Genomic DNA, 19,103 nt, shown 5'->3' with positions numbered 1-19,103 from the left:
CTATGTCCAACGTGTGCACTGAACAAGACTGGCTAGTTCTTAGAGCATCCACAGCAGTGGAGCTAAAAAATTAGCTTTTTAACTCCACCAAAAGTTACTTTATCTATTTTACCTATACATATCTACACACATACTACAGCAGTGGATCTATTTTAGCTTTCAACACAATAAAATAATATAAACATCACAATAAAATAATATATCCCACAACTCAAAAAACATTCACAACACCAACTACAATAAAATAATATTTTTTTTGTTTAGCTCTCATGAACAGTGCACATCTATCTATAGATGTGCACTGTTCATTAAAGCTAAAAAAAAAATAGATTTAGCTCCACTGCTGGAGCATGCTTTTTGGTGTTTGAAGAGCTAAAAAATACCAATATACCAATATACCACCACTGCTGTGAGTGCTCTTAAACGCATCTGGTTGGAGTTTAGCCAAAAACTTTTCTGACAGATTAGGATATCTAAATTAAATTAGAGAAGGGAAAAAAGAAGCAATTATTCAGTGTTGGTGCATCTTTAACACTAATTAATAATGAGTTGTGAAGTTCTTATTGTTATTTTCATCTATGGCTTATAGTTGGTTAGTAAATCCAATTGCGATTTTCTCCTTGTATAATGGGCATAATTTTAATTTTTTTTTTATGAAGATAATGGGCACAATAGTTGTGTATAAATAGATCAAACTTCCCATTAATTATCTATGAACCTATAAATAGATCTATTTGGCCAAGATCCTTCTAACTCAACTATCAGATTAAGATCATCTCTAAAGTTTTAAGGGCACTCTTATCATATAGATTTTTTTTTTAACCTTTTATTTATAATAAAAGTCTAGATTTTGTCATGTCGTTAATCCACCAGCAAGTTTTCCAAAATGATGTTTAAAAAATAAAAACTCATATATGATAATTATTGCCATATCTCTTTTACCTAAATAAGGTCTCTGTAAAAAGCAAGAAGTCATCTAAGTGTATTTGGTTGGAGTGAAAACTTGAATATAAATGGTCTGTTTGGTTGAGATGATGAAAAAGTGGGAGGATTAAAAAACTAAGAGGATAGAAAATATTTAATTTTTCACCCATTTGTATTTAGTTGGGAGAATGAAAAAATCTTGTGCTTGGTTGAGAAGGAAAATAAGAAGATAAAAAATATAATTTGTATAAATTTACTTTCATGCACTTTCAAAATAAATAAAGGTTTATTATAATATATTTCTTTTATAATGTTGATTATAATAATAAGTTCTTTTGAATGCATGGCCTCCACGCTTGAACAATTCAGTTTTTTTTTTTTTTTTTGGTCTAATTAAAAACACTGCTTGGTAAAGTCTATGATGGTTGTATAAGAGATCTAGGGTTCAATCCCCGCCTACACCAAAAACTGATTGGTGTCTTGGTCTGATGATAAAGAGTTATCATCAGAAGCAGACGCTATAGGTTGAAACTTTCTCCAAAAAAAAAAAAAACACTGCAACTTTTTTTTTTTTTTTGGATACCAATAAAACAAAGTCATTACACAAGTTCTGGAGTAATCCAACTATGATTTCCTGGGATGGTAGCTGCTAGATCAACTATACAAAAAACTGAGTCCAAAATGGTTCTAGGAACATGCAAGGTGTTAAATTACCAATTGTCCCAAAAACTTAAGCTGTTAGGAAATGGTAAATTTAATCACTTAACCATAAGTCTAACACTCCCCCTCACTTGTGGGCCTAAACTTTCCCTTTATTAGTGAGGCCCAACAAGTGGGAATTTAACATTTTCAATGGGAGGTAGAGTAAAACCAGGGATCGAACTCAGGATCTTCTACTTTGATACCAAGTTAAATCACCGATTGTCCCAAAAGCTTAAGCTGTTAGGAAATGGTAAATTTAATCACTTAACCATAAGTTTAACACAAGGCTTTACAACTAACACCTTGTTGTTTTAAGGATCTAAGATCTGCAACCATCACCATGTCCTGCCAGCTATTAGAGCATAAACAGTTACAAGCCTGTTGCTACACAAAAACAAAATTCTGTAGAAACCCAATCTCTTAGCTGTTAAGGCTGCCTCGACAAGTGCTTCCTACACTGTTGCATAAGTATTGACTGCTAAAAAAAAAAACATTGCAACTTTAATCTTGCCTTTTAGTTTTGTAATGATTTCTCATGCGTGGAGTCTTGCATGGCCTCCATGTTTTAGACACTCTTTTTTTTTTTTTTGGCCTATTTATTTTGGCTTTAACCAATTTGAGCAATTTGTTCTCTTTCTATTTCACTATTCATTAATCTCACTGATTCGCCATTAGCAGTACTGCACAACACCTTCCCAGATGCTCAAATTCTCTTTTCATATCCGCAGCTTTGTTAAGAAAGGAAATTCTCAGCATCCAAAAGAAAAACATAACTTTGGCAAGGGAAAGACAACAAAGAACAGGGGCAAAAGAGTCATTCGGGTTTCTTCTCTCATTTTCTACCCCCTTTTCTCTCTAATTTGGAGAGATACATTTTTGTGGGCCTCGGTGGAAAATATACTGGAGCCCACTATTTTCTTTCCTATGTGTTTTCAACTCAACCAAATAAGGATAGATGATATTTTCTCCTCAATTTTCTTTTTTATCTTTTCCATTCTCTCTATTTTCAACCAATCCAAACATACACAAAATGGAGGAGAGAAAATGGATAATGGGTGTGTTTGGTTGGGAGAGAAGAGTGGAGTGAAAATGGTAGAGTCTAGAAAATTTCTCTCCAAGCCCACCAAAATTCAATCATCAAAAATGAAGAGAAAATGGTGGGAGAAGAGTACCCCAATCCTCCCCCACATATTTGTAGTGTTGTTCTCTTTTTCTTTTTCCATTTTAAGTTAGGGGTTTGGCTTTATTCTTTTTTCCTTAACTTTTTTTTCCCCTAACAAGATATATATATATATATATATATTTTAAAGTATCTACTAGGGTCATGGGAATAAATTTGTACAATCTATATTTTCTATCATCTTATTTTTCTTTTCGACCAAAAAAAAAAAATCATCATTTCCTTGTCAACTCCTGGGCAACTTTGTTCCCATCAAGGTCTATGTGCATGAGTATGACACTCAAATTACTAAATAAGCAAAGTTAACACTCCATTTTTCCAGCACTCCTCACATGTGGTTCTTTTGCATTTAAGGCTGCAGTGTTATAGCCATTATCATTTCTAATAGTTGCTCCATCCTCAGCTAACTAAACTTCCTATAAAATGGCTCCATCCTAGGTAGTGGTGGCTAACCTCCGTTCTCAGGCATTCTTTGAAATTATCCAATAACCAAAAGGATTTGCTAGTGGATTAATGACATGGAAAAATTATAAAAATGAAAGATTAAAATTAGGCGAAATTACAACTTACCCATCTATGGTTTGCCCGAAATTCAACTTGCCTACGTTTGGTTTCATTTTTGACACTTTACCCACCTTTGGTTCATTCCATCAATGCTCTGTAATCCACCTCCCTGTTAGTCTAACATGATTTATCCCAAAATTAAAAAACAAAATAGATTAAACACTCCTCTCCTAAAACACACTCTTACGCTTGCTTATCCACTCAAAAATGAGGATGCTACCTACTACCCACCTGAAATCTTAGACCAAGGATCATCTGGGTAATTTCGTGCAAGGAAACCAGAAGTTTCTTGACTAGGATATTATTCTGTTTGGCTGAGAAAATCTTCTAGCATGAATGACACTGTCGAAGCCTAGCCTCGATCTAGAATGGGGCAAAAAAATTGCCACCACTGTCGTGGGCCTTCGTTTGACCACCCACCGTGGTGACAGCTCCCGCGCACGCAAGGCCCCGTTGGAGGGCCCCTCTCAATGATCGGTGTGTGTGTGTGCTTCACACAGAGCTTCGAGTGCTCTCTATCTCAGTGGAGGAAGGTAAGTCCACCTTTGGTGTTATGGTAGGAATCTGGGCCAAATTTTAAGGGATTGCCAAAGGTGAGTGGAGTTGTCACCAATTTTTGGATTTTTCTAAGGTGTGATTGGTCACCTATTTCTAGTTGATATTATTACCGATCCTAGGTTAAGAAAAATGAAAATTTTCCTAATCTAATATGGATGGCAAAAAATCTTGATTCTTAGGTCCGGAAGTTTGGTTATGTGTGGAGAAGGTGTTAGGCACCCCACAACGCCTGTCCAAGGACAATCCTTTTTTTTTTTTTTTTTATAAATTTTATAAAACCTTAATTTTCGGAGATTGGCAGTAAAAACATGATCTTGACATTGGCATTCGGGGCTTTACATGCATGAGGGCTTTGAGGTTTGGCTTTTGAATGCGTGTGGTCCCAATCTATTCTTTCCTAAGGCGTTTAAGCAAAGTGCTAGATTTCTACGATGAAAATCTGGGGACAAGTCACATTACTTTCGCAACGGAAATCAGGCATCACTGGCCTTAGGTGACACAGACTATGACAATCACACTGGAGGGGGCGAGAAGGTATATATATACATACATTATGCACAATGAAAGCACACAGAGCATGAAAGTAGATGCCTACATCCCTAGAGCATGGCCTAAAATATAGCTGTAAAAAAATAAACAGGGGTCACCATACTCTAGAGATGAGAATGAATGGTGCACAGCATGATATACCTAATACAAACCATCTAAGAGAGAAAGGGAGGAGGAAGGAAGGGGTTCAAAAGAGTACATAACCAAAGGGAAAGACTAAACTCCTAAACCTACTGACTGCAGCTGCTTGGCTCATGTTGGCATGCTTGCACCCGCACCCCTTTTTGCTTGCTCTTGATAGACCGTGCCCTAGCTCCATGTGCCCTAGCTCCATGTGCCCTAGCTCCATGTGTGTACATGCAAAGGCAAGAACAAGAAACCAATAGACCAATAATGGAAAGAAAGAGATGCGTAGATAATGTGCAAAGGGAACAAAGTAAACAAGCAAGATAGATATGGCGGGAGACATGACAAGCAAAGATAAGCAGACAAACAAGAAAGCAAGCAAACAAACAAAGATGCAAACAAGCAAGAAAGGATACAAAAGATGGTTTCCGTGAGGGACAAATGTAGGTTTGGATCAAATGTCCATAGTTTCATTGTGTTAAAGCATGGACGATACACTAACAAGCAAGACTTATGCATGAACATGTAAGTAAGCGTGTAAAGATGCATGGAAAGCTAACAGGTGGCACAAACAAGCATAGCATTGCACAGAGCGGAAAAGGGGAAAGGTATGCACGAAGCAATTGGCATCATGGTGATGCATCCCAAATGGTTACATCCAAACAAGGCCTCATAGGTTTCGGATGTAACCACACAAGGTCAAGCCCGCGAAGGGCACAAAAGATGGCAAAGCCTAGAACTAGAGGGGCTAACACAAGCATAAAGCGTAGAAGCAAGCAAGCATAGACATGCAAATAAGGATGATCCAAACCCTTTGATATGGGCCAAGGTGTATGGATAATGATAAAGACCATAGGGTCTAGATCGGGCCTGAACCAATAGGCCAAAACGCAAGAAAGCAAGACAAAGCGACAAAAGGTTACAATAGCACATGGCATGGCAAACATAGCCTAGGTCTAGGCACACAAACATGGTATGGAGTGCACAAGCACATAAAGCATGTAGAGAACATAGATCCAAGCACACAAGCATGTGGGAACCTAGATCTAGACATATAGGCATAGAAACGTGCATGTGAGCATGTAGAAATCTAGCACATTGACGTGGTAGAACACGGATCCAAGCCTATGGCCATGTACGGATGTAGATCTAAGCATGAAACATGGCGAAAAGCGCATAGATCCAAGCAAAGCGTGGCAAGCATGTGAATATATCACCCTAACATCAACATAAAGCAAAAAGAAGAACGAAACAAAAGAAAGCATGGTATAAAACCCTAAGCATGTAGATCTAAACATATAAACATGTAAAAATGTAGATCTAAGCATAAAACATGACACAAGCCATAACAACCAGAAAATCTAAGCTAGAAACACACATAAATCAAGAAACATGCTAAAGAAAGTAATAAATCATGTTATTCAAGCTAAAAAAGCAAGATAAATGCTAGAGAATGATTTAGAAGGTTAGGGGTGTGGATAATAACCAAAAAACTACATCCACACCCCTAGATAACTAGAAAGCTACATCCACACCTCTAGATAACCAAAAAGCTACATTCACACCCCTAAACCCCAAATCCAAAGTGTAGAACCAAAGGAAATGGAGATTGGGTATAAGAACAATACCTTGTTTTTTTTGGTGAAAAGGGAAGAATTAAGAAGTTTTGATGTGTTTTTTGGAAGAGAGAAAAAAAATGTAGAGAAAATTGGGCAGAAAGCAAATTTCAGGAAAAAAAAAATCTCTTTTGTTGTTGTTGTTGTTGTTGTCTAAAGAGTGCCTAGGGCTATTTATAGCCCCGACGCTTTACGAGGCGACGACCTTTCAAGGGCCACAGGCCTCAAAAGGCCCCCAAAATTTATAGATCTGGGCACCCTTGGAAAGATCTTGACTTCTTGTTTCTGAAAAGATATGGATCTTAAAAATCCAATGGTCGGATCAAAAGTTATGGCTCTCAGAAGTTTGCGGTGCATCAATCGGTGTGTCATCTCGATTTTCGTGATATCTCGGCCGTTCTAACTCCAATTTTGACCCACGAATAGTCGTTGGAATGAGGATTTGATAATCTTCGCAATGGTGTTGGTTTTAACCCGTTTTGATAGCCGGATCAAAACTAGGGTTTTTGGGCCCACTCGGGATTGACTTCAGGTCAAACTTGGTCAAAGCTGTTAAAATATCCAAGAAGCTTGAATTTGATGTAAAACTATGAAAAACGTTTTTTTGTGAGAGTTTGGACCTCGTTTGATCTTCGGTCAAACCTAGGGTTGATTAGGGGCATTTTGGTCATTTTAGCTGAAAAAAGGCACTTCGGGTGCTCTAGTGCCCGAACAGGTTGCTCCACGTCGTTCTGGACGCTTTCGTGGACCCACAGAGAAAAAGTGATATTTTTGGATTTTTCGAGGTCCGACATGCAAATCGAGGGTGGACAAAATCCGGTATCAACAAACACCAAATAAGAGACAGTAGTTTCAAGTTTACCATGTCAAATAAGTTAATTGGTCATCAATGACCTTACCACTGTTAGGAAAAAAAATTAAAACACATTCACAAGGTGAGTAACTGAGTATTCAAACATTTTATAACAACACCAAATTCCAACCATAGGCCATTAAATTGGAAAAAAAGCTCCGTGACATCCAGCTATCATTCGAAAGATCCTAATACCAAGATCTTCAAGTTAATTTAGAAATTGATCAATTACAAATCTAATACATTGCAATCATACATCTCACTCCTAGTCTTTTTTATTTCTATGGTATGTACTATATCAAGATCATATATTATATGGGCTAATTGAACCCATTCCTCTATCAAGTTCAAGTTTATAGACAAACCCAAAAATTCCAAGAATTGAAGAAAAGAAAACCCAGAAATTCAAATACCTAAAACTTAAATCTAAGAAAGTAAGGAACTCACCCCAGAGAAAGAAACCCAAATGAATCAAGACCCAAAATGTTAACAAAAAATCACAAGTGGGTAGTGATCAAAACCTAGAATCAAGAACGAATCCATGCATCTCCTTCTTCCTTAGCCTTGCATGAAATTATCCAGATGATCCTCGGTTTAAGATCTCAGGTGGGTAGTGGGTAGCATCCTCGGTTTTGAGTGGGTGAGCAAGTGTGAGAGTGTGTTTTAGGGAGAGGAGTGTTTGATCTATTTTGTTTTCTGATTTGAGATAAAACGTGTTAGACTAACGACATGTGGGGAGGTGGGTTACGGAGCATTGAGGGAATGAACCACAGGTGGGTAAAGTGTCAAAAATGAAACCACGGGTAGGCAAGTTGAATTTTAGACAAACCACAGGTGGGTAAGTTGTATTTTCCCCTTAAAATTAAAAGAACTCTATACGATTAAGTACCCTAGAAACTTTAGAGGATCTTGATCCCTTAACTACAACCTCTTAGCATTTTTAACAGAAATGTCCAGGGTTCAAATTTCCTCTCCTCATTATAACTATTGAATTATCAACATCCAACGATACCATTGTTGATGCTTATTTTGGAAAGCCCAGTAGGAAGAAGAAGCCCAACAATATGGGCAGAAGAGAGTTAGTAATTGGATAGAAAAGTCATTAAGCCCAAGCGGCAGGAGTAACAGATCATAGGTCCATAAAGCAAACAAATGGACTTTGAGGAAGTAAACGGGCCTAAAAAGGCCCGAAAAGAGAGAAGTAGTAAACCCATGGGCAGTATGTGATGTAGAAAAATGTGAGAATGGGTCACAGTAGTTATAGCGGGCCCGAAGTAATGCAAGTAAAGAAAGTAAGGGGTAATAGAGAGTTCATAAGCTCCAAGGATGAAGGATAGAGTAATTGGGCCAAGGAAGCCCAAGGAGTTAGTAAAAGCCCATAGGAAACGTAGAATTAGAAAGGGCCAAGGATGCCTAAGGAAAATAAATGGGTTAAGGATGCCTAAAAGGAAATAAATGGGACACAAGAGCCTGCAAGTAATGTAGTAAAAAGCCCAATGATCATACTGGGTCATCAAAAAAGAAATAAGCAGTAGGCCCAGAGAGGCCTAGCAGGATTGGGTCAAGTAACATCACAACAAGAATAGCAGAGTGATGCGGCAAGAAATGATAGCAAGACCACATGAAGAAGCAAAAGGGTGGCCTGAGGGAAAGAAAGCCCACAATCAAGCGAAGCCCAGCCCCCTAAAGGAAGCAAGCCAATAAAGAACGAACGGGAAAACAACTCATGCCGTAAGAAGTCAAGGATGGATGGTAGAATGTGCAGATGAGCCTTCAGACCGCGGCGAATGCATGAGCAGCAGGCAAGTTTTGGACGAACATGAAAGTGAGGCACGCGAATGGGAAAACAGCTCATGCTGTAAGAAGTCATGGATGGATGGTAGAATGTGCAGACGAGCCTTCAGACCACGGCGAACACATGAGCGGCAGGCAGGTTTTGGACGAACATGAAAGTGAGGCACGCGCAAGGCCCAGACACCACCAAACCTGTACCCAGCCAATACAGGAAGTGGTGGGTCATGGGTCAGACGTAAGAGGGCATGATTTGGCAGTAGGGAGAGGGGAAAACCTATTTTATGGTTCCTACTCAGGCTCTTTTGGGGGAAGTGTCTTGCTGGGATGACATACCGCCCAAATAGAAGGAAAGATGAGTTGGAACCACTAAGTGCATGCCATGAGGGATGGAGAGAGAGAGAGAGCACTCACGCTGTGGTAGATAAGAATGCCACGGTAAGCAAACAAACAAAATAGACCTCTTCGTCTGGTGATATGGAATGACGCGACTAGCATAGGTAAGTGGTACTGACTGGACTGACTGGGCAACTGACCAATCAGTAATGGTCGGCAAGGACACCCACACCAGACAAAGGTGGTTAAAGGCTAAAATAGTAAAAGTTAGCTGCGATAGGCATTATATAAATGACCCTTGCAGTACACAGTAAGAGGGGGGAGGGGGGAACACAAACACAGTAATAGTAATATCTAAGAAGAGAATCACAACAACTAAGTAAGCACTGAGAAAGAAAACGAAAAGAAAGAAAGAATTAGAGAGAACAAGAAAACAAAATGGAGAGAATAGAATGGCAGACATGCACTAGATAGGCTGATTCCCTCTCTCCCTCTAAAGCCCATGCTCTTTGCTAAAGGCAAAAGATCCTTCTGGGCATAGGTCATTTAGGCCCGTTCCCTTAAAGCAGTTAATTTCTTTCTGGGGAGATTATTCGCATTGAGGAAATAGTTCCCTTCTTGACTTAGGCCCTATGACATAACTTGGCACATCAAACTGACATTTCTCTCTTTGATTCAATAAGCTTATTACTATCTCTTCCACATTTATTTCTACTATTTCATAAAAAGGGCATTCCTTGTCATGACCCATTATTTACTTTTGTCTAAGTAGCGAACGCATCTCTTTTGTTATCTTTGTTAAATCTGTCTGCCGTGGGCATGTGATCAAAAATCTTGATAAACGGGGCATAGTTTGTATACAAGCTGGGCCAAGGTGGGTTGCAATTGGACCGGTTCCAACTCCCTGATCCAGAACATCTTGGGCCTAGTATAGCAAGAGGCAGCCTAGCTCAACATTACAAAAAAGGTCCACCACAACCATTACTCAACACAACAATAAAATTATATAGATACATCATATGATTTACCTATAATACAAGAATGTATATTTGACAGTTTTTTATTTATTTATAGATTTTCAATTTATAACGTCTGCTTCTAATGATTGTACTCATTATCATCAGACCAAGACACCAATCGTTTTTTGGTATAGGCAAGGATTGAACCCCAAATTTTTTTATTAAACTATAAAAAAGTTTACCAGTTAAACTAACTAGAACCCACTATATTTATAAATTTTAAGGTGAAGAAAATTGTTCTATTTGGTAAAACTTTGGGTTATTAGTGCATCTTAACCTTAAGACATTCAATGACACAGATAGGCAATGTTTGATGCAAGGAGCAAGTCAAATAGAAAATATGCTACACATATTTATGGGTTTTGTGGCTTTTGCCAATGGTAAGGGACTTGAATCTTTTTAATTAGAGTGAGATTTATATCTAATAATCTCATTGGTTTCATTCTATTTTTTACTTTGTGCCTATAATCTAATCTAGTGATTTGATTCTAATTTTAAATTTATTGTAATTTATAGTGTATATTTTATTGTATTATCACTAATACTTTTTAACTATTGTTTCGCTGTTTCTCCTCTCATAAGAAAGGGAAAAGTACACGACATCTCTAAGATTTCTTTGAAAACACTGTATCCCTCTTGAAGATTTGAGTGTAATACTTATTGTTTATGTGTAAACTATTAATCATCTTTGAAATTAAAAAAAGAGTAACTCAAGCGATAACATGTATATTTAGAGTTGCATTTTTCACACAAACAATGCCACATGGGGGGTTTTGTGTTACAATTTAAAAATTCGCAAGGGGTTTAAGTGTTACATAATTAGCAGTTTACACGTAGGACAATATCACAATGCATTAAGCGTTACACTTAAAACCTCAATGTGATTCTATGTACTACGAGAAAGCCACAAGGGCTTTTGTAGCTACTGCCAAAAAGACTGATTTAAAAGTTAAAACCCCAATTTTTAAGGGTAAACATCATTGAAACCCCTAAGGTATAACGAAATTAAACTCACTATACTTGATTTTCAAGAAATGACGCTCCACTTCCAAAATGAATAATATATTTAACACTCCGTTTCCAAAATAATTCAAAAGGGGGTGGGGGTGGGGGAGGGGTGCTGAGTGATATAACTTCGATAATTTGAGGCCATAATGTCATTTTTAAAAAATTAGGTATAACAACTCTAATTTTGCTATACCTTGATAGTGTCAATGTAATTTACCATTTTTTAGGTGATTGTTTGATTGAGATTTACTATAACATAAGAAAAAAGTTGGTAAACATTAAACAAGATTGCTGAAAAGAAATAAAAATACGGTGACCTAACTATCCAAAAATTTAGATACTTAAAAGAAATTAAAATAAGAAATTACAAACATCGCATGGCTAGTATATCAATTAGCAATTGAAAGTCTCTCAAATTGTAACAAAGTAGTAAACAAATCATGTCCATGATAATAATTAAAATGCATTAAGAGGTATAGAATAATAGCAAACAAACAAAATTGTGTTTCCTCAAAAAAAAAAAAAGAATAACAAAATTGTGTCTATACAAAGTATTTTCAACACAATATATAATAAATGTTTTACAATCAATAGCCTCTTTACCTCCGCTATTATATCAATCGCTTATATTTATACCAGCTATAAGCAAAGAGGTATAGGACTATGCACCCAATACTGCCACCCCCAGCAGTCCATAACCAATTTTTCTCTCCATTTAAATTATCATTGAATAGAGCAATTCTAACATTTATGCTTAAGTACCCAACTGTAATAATAAAGGCAGTTAGTAGTAGGGTAGCTGTTGTTAACATGACCCCCATTTGCAGTAGTTTATTCTGTTTGTCATCCAACATTATGTTGATGAAGTCCTCTGTGTTATGTACATACTCCCTTAGCTTCCAAAATACAATCACCAAAAAAGAACGATACATTAACAATGGAAAAATTAATGGTGTGCTTGAAATAGAAGAGAATATTAGCAAAGTTAAATGGAGTTCAATGCTAAATTTCCAACACATTTTTATGCTTATTAAGGATATTTAAGAAAAAATTTTAGTGCATTTTTGTGATGCTTGCATGATATTGAACAATTTTAATAAGGTTAAGTTAAAAACCATTACAATCCAAGTTAAAAACCATTACAATCCTAGTTAAAATTTCCATCTTTAATAAGAAATAAAACTTCAAAGATTGTGAATAATATAAGTTCATTTCCTTGTGTTAGAATCTAAAGCAAAGAAAGAGAGCATAAAGAGAACGTGGACAAAGGGATTATGTGGTTCTATTTTGGTCTACGTTCACTAAAAGAAAGCCTTTTGTTAGGTTCTAAATATTTAGGATAAAATGTGTAGTTTCCAAATATTTGTATGTTGGAAAACCAAGAACAAAAACATATATAGATTAGGTATTAGACATTGCTCAAGTTTGTTCAAGTTAAGTTTTAAGAACTGTCAAGCTACAGAAAATAGAAGCAAGCTATTGTGAAGCTTGACTGGTTGAAAATCATGTTCTACAGAATTTTAAGTCAAGCCTAAGCTCGCGAAAATGTTTAGGATTTCAGTTCAACACTACTAGATATAAAAGGAAAACTTTAACTACGTTTTAAAAGCTCTTGGAAGTCTTGTGAGTTACTCTTGTAGGATTTGTGAGGTTTATGTACCTTCTAACTCAGCAAATATTTGTCAGAACAAGAGATCTACAATCAAGAATTGGTGGAAACAAGTTGTTGCATAAAGATCTACTACTGATGGTGATCTGAAACCTTTGAGTGAGATCTCAAAGTCACAAGCGCGGGAGTTTGTGTTCAGCAAATCTAAGATAGAAGAGTTTGTGGAGTCAGTGCTACACGTGGTCGCGTTAGTAAGCCACTACAAGAAAAATGCCTTTTAGCGACGAAGAATTTTTGACGGACCCAAAAAGCCCTCTAAAAAAATCCTATTTTTGATGGCAAAATAATGACCTCGCAAATACTTGGTAAAACGTGAAACATTTGTGACCAACAAGAAAAGCTATCGCAATTTTGTGTTGTAGCGTCACAAATGCTAATATTTTGGAGGGAAATTTTCCTTCCATATTATTTACGAGAGACAATTAAAAATCTCTCGCAAAAAGTGTATTATTCGTGACGGTTAAAAAAATGCCGTCACTAGTACTAAATTATTTGCGAGGGCCAGGATCGACTTTCACAAATAATTATTAAAATGTCAAAATTTTTGGAGGGAAATATTCTCACCAAATTATTTCGGAGGGACAATAAAAATCCCTTGCAAAAAGTTTATTTTTTGTGTGAGTTAAAAATATACCCTCACTAATACTAAATTATTTGCGAGGGCCACGATTGGCCTTCGCAAATAATAATTAAAATAATAATTGTCTTTAGAGATAAAAGTTATTATAAAATTTAAAGAAAAATAAAAAGAAACACATAGACATATAGTACTTTGTATTCTTTAGATGAACCTTCGATTTACAGCCTAAAAAAAAAAGTCTTTTATAGACATTCTATATATGAAAGGTCTGTCCTTATTTTCTAATAAATTTTACCCATAAAAAAATGATGGCATTTTCAACTTCAAAATGGTCTCCAAAAAACAACATTCTAAAGCAATACCAAGACGATAACGTTAGAATAGTCCAGGACTAACTGAAAGTTGGAAAGTACATACAAGAACAATAAGCTGCAAGAAAAACAATGGGAAGCAGACTATATATAAGTGGTAGCTTTAGATTTAGTGTTTAAATCTATTATAATCTTCCATTTTATCATAGTGGATTTGTTTACCTTGAGGATAGTTATGTTAAATTCTTCCTAGATTTTTACCTTGAAAATGTTGGTTTTTTTGGATCATCATATTACTGTCTTCTTTAATTTTCATATGTTTGCATGTGTTTAACCTAGATATCATAATTAACCTAAGTAACTACTTGGATAATTCATTAGGTTAAACTTATTTGATTTTAAGGGGTCTAAACATACACAAACACCTTTGATAGCTATATCTTCACCATACTCAATTGTTTTATTACAATAAACCTATAATGTCACAATGAACGTGCAATGGAGGAATATTGAAAAACGGCTATATACGAGGGCCTAAGAAAGGCTATATCATTGATTAAAGAGGGAATGTTATGGCTGAAGGGAGTAATGCTAGTACCACCAAAATTGGCAGAATTTTGTGCCACAACTTGCCACATGATGAGTTGTGATGGGTGAAGGTGTGTTAGTAGACCATGTGGAGACACACATTCACCAATCACAACTCGCCACATGGCAAGTTATGACATAAAATTGTGTCATTTTCAGGGTACTAGCATTACCTGGCTGAAGGATGGTACACTAATGACTTGAAGAATATTGACAAAGGAAGACATCTTGATGAAACGCTTGAAAGAGGAACGGCTGGTCAATGGTCAATGTCAAACTAGTCAATGGTCTTGTTTGGTCAAAGTCAAACTATTCAAGATGAATGTTTTGTGTGCATGAGTGTTCAACTTTAAACGCATGCTTGTCTTGGAAGTTTTATTTAGTAGTTTGAATGAAAATGGTCAAACTGTTACAATTGAACCACAAGCATCAAAGACTTCTTTAGATATTGGGTATTTATCATGTTCTATTAAAGTTTTAAAATGATACTAGGTGTTGAGATTTGCATGCTCAAATAAACTACAAAGCTATGGATACAAAAAGCTTTATGCTTCAGTATAACAAGTAATTGGTTGTCCTTTTTTAGTATAACAAGTAATTGGTGAGAAGAATTTCACCTTAATAATATGTTGTTAAAATTAATATGATAAACTGCGTAGGCTTTAACTAGGGGGACTATTATAAGTACTTCAAGTTCTTCATATAAGGAATTAAAAAAAAAAAAAAAAATTATGTTCATGTCTACAATAAGTTGTAAGGTAAAATAAGACTACGTACCGTTGATAGTTTGTTTAGTGTACCATCAATTTGCACAAAATATGGCTCTAAGAGCATTTCAAGCTCCTTTACGTCAAGGTTCTTATTCATATAACTTTGAGTACTGCTAGTATGGTTCCCATGGGGGTTCTCAAGGTTTTGGCCTTCATCATCAGATAAAATAGAACACCTACAAGTTTCCAAAGAGATTTTAGTTGGCATCCTGATAAAATAAATGGAAATATTAAATGTCACATATATATGGTAGTTTAAAACAACTAAAAAATTGGAATTCATATGATAAATATGGTAGTGGTGCTACTATCACATGCCTGTCATCGAAATTTGATTGAGAACTTTCATCATCCATATCATCTCCCTCATTCATATTGGAACTATAAACCAACTTTTCGGTAAGATACATTTGAGCCATATCTTCATCATCATCTAGCAAGTGTTCTAACTCATCCTTTACCTGCAGATGAGTATGAGCACAGTTATAAGTAAAAAAAAAAAAAAAGAAGATTATTATAGTATAATTCTTTAGTCTAATCTAATGTATAAATCAACAATGGTGAAGTCCCATCACAGTGAATTAAACCATATTGCAAGGAATGAACATGTTTTTTTTTTGGGTTCAGAACCTTAAATGCTCTCAACCTTTTGAACACGTCCAGATATTTCAATCAAGCGACTTTTAATTTGGCGGACACGTTCCAAATTGAGAGTACTTAACACTGAGGTCAACTTATCTAAGGTTGGATATGCCTCTTGCTCCAAAGTGATTGCCTGAAATGGAAAAATATAACAATAAAGAATAAAAGAAATTAGTAAAACAATATAAATGAACACAAGTTCATAAAAGACTAAGAAAACACTATATATCAAACTGGAAAGAAGAAGTAAAATTTACTTCGCTCTCTAAGCAGTTACAAACAGTCTCAAGGCATGCCTCCAATGCAACAAACTCAAATGGAAGAACCTTTGATCCATCTTGATTCTTTACATCAGTTTTTTCCTCGACCTTAAGAGACTCATCTTGATCTTCAAGCATTGAAAATTCTTTGGAGAAATTCAAACCATCAACATCGCCCTTCTGTAATAGTAACACAATAAGAAACAAAAATCTCTCATCTTAGGACCAAATTCTCTTATTTAAAATAAATACAATAAGAAATAAACAAAAAAAGAAGAAGAAAATTAATGTCTTCTATTCCAATTGCTTAAAGATTTATTAGCATGGTAAGTAATTTGGATAATAATTTGAACTTAGGCTTTTATAAGAAGACTCCCTAAGAAAAAAAAATGCAACCACTAAACATTACATTACAAATTAAAATCAGAATCAAACTAGGGGTAATAATCTTGTCCCAAGATTAACCTTAAAAATTGAAAAGGAAAAAAATATATTATAGGCCAAAAATTAAAAAATTAATTGTAACTTTAGATTGTACTTTACTCAATAAAATAAATATTACTATATATTTAAAAAATCTAATCGTTGAATTGTATGTTTTTTACGCTCTTAATACACAGTCAAAATTTTTGTCAATCAAATATTATTTACTATATGATGTAGAAGCTTATATTTTATATATAATTTTAAATTACAAAAAACTTACAATTTAAACAATTTATTGATGACATAGCTATTGATTTTTAATTTTCTAGAAATTTTGCAAGCATGAAGGATATAAGAAGAAGATGTAATCCAATGGTAGATTTGTCAAAATTCACTTCCAATAAGAAGATATTAAGTAAGATTTTAGCATAAAGTTACAACCAATTTTGTATCTAAAGTTTAATCACTTTATAATATAAAAAATACAAATTTTTGATGCCTTGGATCTCACCATGGCAGGATCCCTTGGATCAACTCATGGGGAGTAACCCATGAATACAAGATTCTACTTGCCAGAATTGTGTATTAAGTAACCTAAGAGAACTTCTAGTGGGAATTGAGGCTAGGATGTCTAGGTAAGTATCTTCAATACAAATTGGCCATTATAAATGGAATTTTTTAATTTTTTTAAAAAATCATGAATGGATTTAAAGTGACATGTATCATTATTTCTCATTTACCATCAAATATATTATAAAATATTAAGAAAAAAAAAACCTAAAAATTAAATCTCAGTTGAAACCTGGGCTATGGTAGCATGGTGAAAACGCTGAATCCGGTTTTGGAGCTCCTCAATGAATGGCATCACAGTTGGGTCCCTAGAATTCAACAAGAGAACCTCAAGTCCTGTAATTATTGCCTTTATATGCTCCAAATTGATCACAATGGCTTTTTCACGGCCCATAATGGTTGATGGGTATGAGAGAATTGGGTCGAGGACTCGAAGGTCTCTGGCCAGAAGGCCCGTTCGCCGCATGATTGCATACTTCCCGGCCTCGATAACTTGGGCCTCACCCTTTTTGTTCATCAGCATCCAGGCCTGAATTCCTGTACTCTTTTTACGTGGCCCAGTCGGTAGTGGCCGGACTTGATTTGGGCTGAAATCATTAGTTTGGCCGATGTGGGACTTGGTTTTATGAAGAAGACGATGATAATCACCACCAGAGCTCATCTCTCTCTATTCCTTTGCATCACTCTGTACCTCTTCAATGGCTATAAATATAATCTAAGTAATATCCAAACTAATGCTACTATTTCAATAACTTTTATAGATAGTGCAATACGAGGAAATGAAGTCCCAGGTTGAAACTGAGCAAGATGGCGCCTATTCTGGTTGCTATCTGAGGTGCACATATATAATATAATATGCTTTTGTATAGGTAATCTTGTTGGCAACTTGGCATAGGTAATATCTGATTTTGAGCTTTTAGGACTATATTAGTATAGAGAAAAACCTTCAAGTTAATGGATCTTGTCATCTTGCATTTTTTTTTTTATATGTTTCATTTGTCGATAGATGTAAATGTTGTGTCAGCCAATGTCATTAATCGATCAGTAATTTGTTGCTTTATTGTATTGTATTTTACATGTGCCCTGATGCAGATGTCAACCTAATATTTGCAAGGATTTGGCTCATATCATCGTATTAGACGACTATATTATTATTATTAGAGCAAGACTTAAGTATAGTACTTAAGCGTTGTTTCTTAAGTTTCCCTCTTAAGATTTTATCATATGGATTTTTTCTCATAGAATTGAAACGTATTTTTTAATTAAGTGGTCACATGGCTAAATTTCAAGAAGGGAACCTAAGTAATAGCACTTAAGGTACTGTACCTAAGTTTTGTCATTTTTATTATTATATTTTATAATTTAAAGTTTGAGAGAGATTTTTTTTTTTTTTGAGGAAAAAGGTTAGAGAGAGATGATTTGAATACTTGATATCTTGGTTAAAAATACTAAAAAAATGTCAACTAATTGAGTAACAAGATTCTTGATCTATCTTTATATATTATTAATAGCTTCTTCACACAAGTTATGCAATTGTTTAGTGACTTCCCACCACTCCTGAATAAAAAAAAAAAGGAATAAAAGGTTTTTCTTTTTTTGGAGAATAAAAGGAATAAAAGGTTATAAGTACACATTCATATTTACTCTTTAGTCTAAATTCTAAAATAGAAAGATTTAAAAAAAAAAATTAATGAGAAAGATATAGGTAGTCATAAGTGGTTATTATTCTAGTGCAAAAAATGGGAAATATGGAGAATTTATTTTAAATTTTAATTATTACATAAATTTTCGGTGTTTGAAATTTGTTATTTTGACTATTATTTGAAGTTTTTCAAGTTCATTGAGAGGGGGAAACGTTTCTTTCTAAACTAGGTTGAAAAGAAATCTTCAAACTCTACCGACATTTTTTTTATTATATGTGAATTTTAAAAATCTAACCGTTAGATTATATGTTCTTATTATATTCTTAATACTTAAAAACTTTCAAGAAAATCAAAGATCAATAAATATGTCATCAATTAAATGTTTAAAATTCAAGTTTTTGCGATCTAAAATTATGCA

The 19,103-nt window shown here is 35.0% G+C and overlaps 1 protein-coding gene across 1 annotated transcript; it reads right to left on the bottom strand.

Annotated features, from left to right (window-relative positions):
- Positions 1–11,824: 11,824 nt before the first annotated feature.
- LOC142644632 (magnesium transporter MRS2-3-like) lies at positions 11,825–17,746 on the bottom strand. The gene is made up of 6 exons (XM_075819210.1): positions 17,275–17,746; positions 16,044–16,226; positions 15,791–15,919; positions 15,463–15,605; positions 15,152–15,320; positions 11,825–12,122 (listed from the first exon to the last, which is right to left on the bottom strand). Exons 1-6 carry the CDS (start codon positions 17,701–17,703, stop codon positions 11,838–11,840), a joined length of 1,338 nt encoding a protein of 445 aa, XP_075675325.1. The 5' UTR covers positions 17,704–17,746; the 3' UTR covers positions 11,825–11,837.
- Between the last annotated feature and the right edge of the window lie 1,357 nt (positions 17,747–19,103).

The sequence above is a fragment of the Castanea sativa genome, chromosome 7, assembly GCF_040712315.1.
Source record: "Castanea sativa cultivar Marrone di Chiusa Pesio chromosome 7, ASM4071231v1".
Classification (NCBI taxonomy): domain Eukaryota; kingdom Viridiplantae; phylum Streptophyta; class Magnoliopsida; order Fagales; family Fagaceae; genus Castanea; species Castanea sativa.
Note: the sequence above shows the minus strand (reverse complement) of the source record. Positions and strands in the feature narration are given on the sequence as shown.